The sequence below is a fragment of the Odontomachus brunneus genome, unplaced genomic scaffold, assembly GCF_010583005.1.
Source record: "Odontomachus brunneus isolate Ranch 3 - 2012 unplaced genomic scaffold, Obru_v1 Obru_scaffold_332, whole genome shotgun sequence".
In the NCBI taxonomy this organism is placed as follows: domain Eukaryota; kingdom Metazoa; phylum Arthropoda; class Insecta; order Hymenoptera; family Formicidae; genus Odontomachus; species Odontomachus brunneus.
The window spans coordinates 135,146-143,342 of NW_022639782.1; the positions used below are offsets into that span (position 1 = coordinate 135,146).

General features: G+C 37.8%; 1 protein-coding gene across 11 annotated transcripts in view; it reads left to right on the top strand.

Moving 5' to 3' along the window:
• LOC116853478 (gamma-aminobutyric acid receptor subunit beta) overlaps nt 1-8,197 on the top strand; it is a 148,191-nt gene that overhangs the window by 107,276 nt on the left and 32,718 nt on the right. For all 11 annotated transcript variants that reach the window (XM_032834593.1, XM_032834601.1, XM_032834591.1 and 8 more), the window contains exon 4: nt 7,130-7,356. In XM_032834593.1, the coding sequence (XP_032690484.1) occupies nt 7,130-7,356 (227 nt within the window). The remainder of the gene's footprint in view (nt 1-7,129; nt 7,357-8,197) is intronic.

An 8,197-nucleotide genomic window follows, 5' to 3' on the forward strand; every position in this document is an offset into this window, starting at 1 on the left:
GAGAGAGAGAGAGAGAGAGAGAGATAGAGAGATAGATAGATAGATAGATAGAGAGAGAGAGAGAGAGAGAGAGAGAGAGAGAGATAGAGAGATAGATAGATAGATAGATAGAGAGAGAGAGAGAGAGAGAGAGAGAGAGAGAGAGAGAGAGAGAGAGAGAGAGAGAGAGACAGAAAAGAGTGAGTGTTGTTACAATACCAATGACAACAATTTTATATGCATATTGCTACTTTTTTTGTTGGAAACACAGAAGGATATGGTTGACGCCGGAAATGATTATAATTTTCGTGAGATCAACCATTTTTTCTCTCAGTATAGAGGATATCGAGTTTAAACATCGCGTCGCGATGATCGCAAGTTAGAAACAGTATGTGAAAAGTGCGATAGAATGCGATAAAAAGGAACTGCGATCGTTAACTGGAAAATCAGAAATTGGAGAAAAACATTTTCTCGCTTATTCGCGTGGGAGTTGTTGACAGTGATCAGTTGATTATACCCGAGGATTTGTTAGCGAAGCAATTACACGTCGCGACGTAACCGCAATGCGCCTGGAGGGCCGCCAAGAACGCGAATGACAACTTTCGGTCCATACGGTATATCCCACGGGATATTTCAGTCTTTCATATCTGCCAGACTGCTTGCGCGTTAGATCCACGAGATTAATTACTCGTCGCGAATTCTTGCGTTATACCTCAAACGCGTTCTTCGAATATTCAAGTTTTCGAATGTTTCTTTCGTACACTGTCAACAAAGAAATCACTAATTGTCACCGACTCTCATGCGCAGTCGACGCAGTCGATGCGCAACGAAATCGTAACGGAGTCTCCTCGATTCTCCATTTGCACTTTTCTCATTATTCGTCCAGTAAGATCGACGGCAAAATTTCCGAGATACGTTGCGAAACGCGCAACGCTAGGAATGGCGAGCAATGCGCCGCGCGCATTAAATTCTTCATAGCGACGCGGTACGAATGGCAGAAAAGCCTTTATATATGTGCGCACATGTCGTTGAAAGGGTGGTAGTAACGTCGCCCTGGGTCGAACTCTCCTTCTCGTCACGAGGATTCCGTGACGTGTTATTAAGGTTGTGAAATTCTGGGCGGTGTTCCTAAAGTTCTCCAAGTTTTCTGAGAATGTTGCGGCTACTGATAGTTGTAAAAATTTTGGGGGAAATGTTATGACTAGTAGTAACGATCTAGAAATGTCTTCGCGTGGTCGCGGCCATTGCAGCTGATACGAAATCGTCGTGACTGCGAATAAGCGTGTGTGTACTTGAGAGAATATCGGATAATATCGGAACAGAGAGAATTTCACTGTAAAGCACAAGTGTAGGAATGATTAAATCCTTTGACTGAATTGTAGATACTTTCTACGATACACAGACAAACCTCGACATTTTGAATTGTGCAATAAAGTAAAGGAGCACCAAGGTTTGATTACTAATAACATCGGTGTCTAACTCTGAATATTCTTATTGCTTTAGTCCACTCCAGAAAATGATCTTGTAGTTACAACGACAATTATCTAAATATGAAAAATTAACTGAGACAGATCAATGACAAACATTGCAATATCGCATATGTTTTGTATTTAATAGACGGGATTTGTTGCCTGAACTGCTTGTAAAACTCAGTAAGAAAATTTCTCAGTAGCGTCCATCCAGATTAAGGCCAAATTAATAATTAATAACATTCATTTGCCTGCAGATATTGCTAGAATGCTGCTACTGTAAATTTTACGTACAGTGAGCAATTTTCTAGCAGATATAAAAAGTAGTGGTAAATTTTAACTGTGAAATTCGCAATTCTACCTGGATCAACGAAACATTTTCTTGAATGTTCTTAAAGACGAATATTTAAACTTTCAACGTAAAATATATGTATATGTTCAACACATGTATATTCTATTGATAGTTTAAATTTACCACATTTAAAGACCAAAGCAATAAGAATGTCCAGGGTTAGATAACAATGTTATTAGTGTCCAAACAATTGGTACTTTTTACTTTTATCTTATAAGATACAGAAACGTCTAACGTCAAATAGCGGCGAATTTTTCTATTATCGTTATTAACAGCACATCGTTACGTTTACGAAGAAAAGGAAGAAAACCGGTAGCAAGTAGATATTCGCGTCGTGGGTGATCCTTTCGTGAAGGCGAACGCGTGAGGATGTTCGCCGAAAATTTCAGAGACTCTATATATCATCCACCTTACACAATCTATCCTCTACACAATGCGCGCGGTGCATGTATTTCGTGGTAGTTTCGTAGCATGCCTGCACGTGGTGGTTTCGTCGCAAATACCTGTTTTAGACGTATGTACGTATACGTTAGTCACTATACATACACGCCCCCCTACACCTTATCTCCTTCGCGTGTACACACGAATTATACTCGCGTCGCGAAACTCCTGTCCCGAGATCGACCCCGACGTCGGCAGGAATCTCGATGCTCACGAGGCGCCCGAGTCACGCGTGCGTTCTCTCGCAAGATTTCAAGTCGCATAATCGTGCCTAAGCATTGCAATTATCAACTATTAACCCGCCATGCGGCGTTACAGTGGTGCTCGTGCCTATACGTTCTTACTCTGATCGCCACGAGATCAATCGGGAAAATTATAACAACGAGGTGAAAATAAGATTACGGTATTTTGCAACGCACCGAATAATAATTACTGTTGTAAAATAATGACCATAGCACATGAACGGTCACCGCCAATTTATTAAAAATTAATGACTATTATTTTCAGTCATTGGAAGATATAGCAACGTGTCACGATTTTATCCTAAAAATTGCGCGACAGATCTCGTAGGAACCTTGTGATTTTTTAATAATTCACACAGAAGAATTAGCTCAAGAATCTGTGTGTGGGAACTAAATCTCGTAACATATGAACATCTAAAAATATAGTTGCCTGTAGGCATACGTTTAATTATGAAATCAATGTTGAGTACATTGTGAGAGAAAAAATATTTAAGAAATGAAAAAATATTTATTAGCAGTAAATACTACATACAGGGTGTCCCAAAACTACCTCCGAAACTCTCGTAGGTACAGTACGGATTAAGATGAACATAAAAGTCCGTTTTGCGATATTCGCAACAATTGTCGAGATATTAATTAAAGCAGGTTTGATCATGCGAGATGAGCTGTAGTGGTGATATTTGTCGTCGTGTATTTATACATTAAGCCAATCTAAATAAAATAGTCCTATATTTCTTTTAATAACTTTGTAGATTTTTAGTAGTTATTAATTAGAGAACATTAATATATTCTCGCAAGCAACTATCCACCAATTTTGCTTAATTAATAATTAGAAATATACAAAGTTATTAGGAAGATGATAAAGAACTGTTCAGTTTGACCTAATGCACAAGCACACGATGGCAGACGTCGCTACCACAGCTCATTTACCATATCTCGTCTAATTATTTACAAATCTTTTTAAATTAATATCTCGATAATTAATGCGATTATTATCGATAATTATCACAAAATGATATAGGATTTTTATGTTCACTTCAATCTATACTGTGCTTCTACGAGAGCTTCAGAAGTTATTCTGGAATATTCTATATATAATGTAATGTATGTTTACCTTTAAATTCATATAAAACATTTTTAGAACAAATAAGATAACATACATTTTCTTAAAACCTTACATTGAAAAAAAATACTTGAAAATTTATTTGGGATACACAGTTCATTTCCGTTTAATAAACTTTTATCTCATAAATAAATTTTCAAGTATTTTTTTCAGTACAATTTTTCATGAAAGCAATTGTGTTTATTATATTTCAGTAAAAGAATTCAGATTTATATATTAAAATTAGTAGCCATTGAATAAATATATTTTATTCTTTAAATATTTTTTCTCTCAGTGTAACAATAGTAGTAAAAATTTAGTAACAACAAATACATTTTAAACAACAAACCATGATTAGTAAAAAATTTTTTCTTTTTTGGTATAATCTATGACTAAAAGAAAATCTATCTCACAGAATTCTTGAATTATAATTTAATAATGATTACAACGAGGTAATCAGTCATTGTTGAAATTGACAATGAAGTGAAACAACTTTACGAGAGGTTCGTACGAATTTTGGATATAATTATCTTCGGAATTTCTTGCTGTAACAGCAAGACGATTAAGGAACTTCAACCTCAGATAATAAATCTGCTCGTCTATTTCACTCGAACGCGTGCTCGTGCTCCTCGGCTCAGTACTCAAACTTTCCCAACCGTCCGAATAAACCTTTCGGCGAAATCGGTAGTAGAGTAATTTAAAGGGTTCGTGACATTGCCGACGAGTTTATACCGGCGCCATAACGTATTACTTGCGCAGCGGGTGATAATGTGCCGCGGATATATTTTAAGGTCTTCAGTTCTCCACACGCGGAAGTTATTTCTTTTGGTAGGGAAGCACTATCACACGTTATACCTATGTCGACATTATTTTCATCGTGACTGCTATGACAAAGCTTAGCATTCGCCCCTTATAATATCATAATAAAGAATTTAATATATTATTATATATTATTATATATTTAATAATTAATAGTTTATTTCGCGCACGGTAAACGCCATAGTTTCATGACCGCTGCGAATTAAAATGAAAATCTTCCTAACAATCTGACTCGAATTTGCTTAATTATTTGTTGTACAGTCGATTTTTACATTTATCTGAAGTGCATAAGAAAAGTCATTCGACGCGCCAATTAACTTTCAACAATCACCGTATGTCACAAAAGGCTTGATTGACTCTTTAAGTGAGACGTTTAAATTTTTTATCGTTAAATTGTTATAGACAAATAAAAGTAAAAACAGCAATTTTTTCAAACAAGAATTAGACATTTAAAACTAATTGTTAAGAATCGACACATCGAAATATTAACAACTTTTAACGTAAAATCAGAACAACAGTATTTTATACTTTTTTCCAAGTTTTCTGTAAATTCTACTTTCATAATAAACCATTGAAATATTGATAATGTTTTATTAGGATTCTCTCTCGGGATATATTTTGAATAAATTTGATTTGCTTATGATGAACTTATAATAGATTTGCGGATACATAAATTTATGAGATACTTAGAACAAGTAACATTTATCTGCAGTATTATTGAATTATGTATTGGATTATAAATAATTTTTCATCTTTTAGATTAAATATAATGATTATATTTTTGTGTTATTATAATTTTATAAATGTATAAAGGCATAAGAAGATATAAGAAGGTCATAGATCAAAATGACGCCCACATTGTTTCATTAAAATTATAACGATTTAAAACTACAATCGTTTCATTTTATCTGAAAAATTACCTATGACACAATCTAATATTTTTCTCTGTGTATGAAAACGAGATTACTAATGTTGAAGACTCACGGTCGCCACACCTCATTTCGAATTTCGACTTGTTGACCTCAGGTTCATAATCAGCGATCAGCTACAGCCAAATTCGCAAAAAAGATTCCACCGATAAATGAAACGTATGGCTCAAAAGTTTAACGAAACTTAATTTGATACCAGGACTAAGCCTTCCATATTTAATTTGACAGCGAGAGGTCTCGGGAACGGTACTAACCGCGCTCTCTCGTCGATCACGTTTTACTCGAAGTCGGGCTCGCTCGAGTTGCTCTACACGTCGGCCAGGCTCGTTCTATCATGCCAGGGTAAACGCTCTTGCGAGTGTGAAACCCAATGATGGAGCGCCCTACAGAGCTCTCGAAGTTGCCGTCGCAACTTCGGACTTTATAGCCGCGCCGCGCCGAATTAGCCTCGCCTCGTTTCACAACGTGGGGTCAAGTAGAACTCCGGAGGAGGTCTGGATGGAGGGTCACGTAAGCGTTAAGTGGCCGATTTCACATGTTACGATAACCGCGACGAGCCGCCTCGATAAGCCTTCGAAGGTGCCTGTCGACGTTCGCGATCCTGAACGTGTTTCCTTTTCCCGTGAGTACCCGCACGCGTATCTCCTCCGATCGACACGTTACGTTTTCCCCGTTTAAAAGGACGACCATCGCGCTGATGGCTCCTCACTAACACATGTCGCATTACACACATTATAAACCACGATCGTCAACCATCGCCGCGCGATCGTGGACTAGCCCATTCTTCCTTCCTGCAGGAAGACGCGAAACGCGCTTTCTCAGTCTCTCGAGATTTCGCCTCGGTTCGACACGTGAGAAGAACGAGGACTAACGTAGCGTTTCAAATTAGCTCCCGCTTTTCTCTTCGCGTATTGTTCGGCACGAACCGCGAATGTATTTTCAGTATTTCTAACGATATATTCACACGTCGTTGATCGGAGATTAAATTTAGCCGCCGAGAAAAACACGCCTCGCACACGGGGGTTATCGCTATTTCTATAATGCTTTTCTCGCGAACAATCTTTATCGGATATGTTCCAGGGAAATTCTTATTTTAAAACGCTACTGGTGATATTAAATATAATGGTCCAGATATATTAGTAGTTTCGTTCGCATATGTTTTTATTAGAAGTTTATCTGTAACAACGACTTATGAAATTTTCCTGTTAGCCGGCAGAAATTGCTAGTTAGACAGGAAAAAAGGTAAAAAAAAATATGATCTAAAAAATAAAACAAGTATTTATTCGGTGGAGTACTAATAACATATTTATTTGACTCTAAATCCTTTTATTTAAATAGAATAAACAATTGTTTTTATGAAGAGGTTCTAAAGAAATGTATATCTTCTTATTTGAGAAATATTTTATACTTTAGTATAAATACTTTATAATATAATAAACCGTTAAGTGTAAGTACTTTAGTGTATAATAAACTTTAGTATAGTAGAAAAATATTTTATTTTAATATAAGTATGTGTGTGTGTGTGTGTGTGTGTGTGTGTGTTAGTACCTATTGAATAAATATTTTCTTCTCTTAGCGTAGTTAAACAGAAATAGCGATAACTCGGCGAGCATTATATACCGCGTGTTTGTCAGATTCTAAATTAACATAAATAATAAATAATAAATAACATAAATAATAACGAAAGACAACAAAATACGAAAGTATCGAAAGGCTCACGTGAATCCTCGTATTTCTCTAATGTCTATGTGAACACAAACGACTTCCAGTCTAATAAGTCACCTGTGTCGTACCAGGACTTTACGTTGGATTTTTACTTCCGACAATTCTGGAAGGACCCGCGACTCGCGTTCAAGCAGCGAACAGGCGTCGAGACGCTCAGCGTCGGCTCCGAATTCATCAAGAATATCTGGGTACCCGATACCTTCTTTGTCAACGAGAAGCAGTCGTACTTTCACATCGCTACCACCAGCAACGAGTTCATTCGCATTCATCACTCAGGAAGCATCACGCGTAGCATACGGTGAGTAGAAACATTTATACTTGAATCTGTCGCAGTCGCACTCGAGTTATGTGGTAAATACTTGAATGTTTAATATCAACGAAACGTCGGATGTTCATTGTGTGTACTTGAAGCGCATTCTCTTTTTGCGCCAACGACAATATTTAATTTACATAGCGCAAAGTTTAGAATTTAAAAGAACGGAAATACCCATCTTACGACGGACAAACGACATATAAAGGTCAAAAGGCCTTTCCGTTTAGCAATATTGAGCCGGCTAACCAGGTTTCATCCCGAAGTGTTACTTCCACGGTCAGGTCGCTCATGGTATTTTCCATCGCGACTGTAAATCAAGCCCAATGTCCTCCATCACCATAGAATATTCGTGGCACTTCTGGGACCAATTGTGCTCGGCACGACAAATTTGTTCCCTGTAGCGGTTTCCACCCCTTCTTGCCTGACACAGGTCGTATCATTCCTCGTATCTACCCCCTTCTCTCTTATTCTCTCTCTCTCTCTCTCTCTCTCTCTCTCTCTCTCTCTCTCTCTCTCTCTCTCTCTCTCCCTTGCTCTCTCTTTCTTTCTCACTCTCTTTCTCTGTCTTGAGCACCCGGGAATACTCTGGTATTAACGCGCCGGCTATATTCAGACGATCCATGCATACCTAACTTGCGCTCCCTCGCAATATCGTTCCATTATATTACATCCTCGACTTCCGGATCGGAACTGCCAAATCGAGCCGTTCTCTGTCGGGAACGGTGGAAGAATATCGATGAAGCAGAGAGAGAGAGAGGAAGGGAGAGGAGAGAGAGAGAGAGAGAGAGAGAGAGAGAGAGAGAGAGAGAGAGAGAGAGAGAGAGAG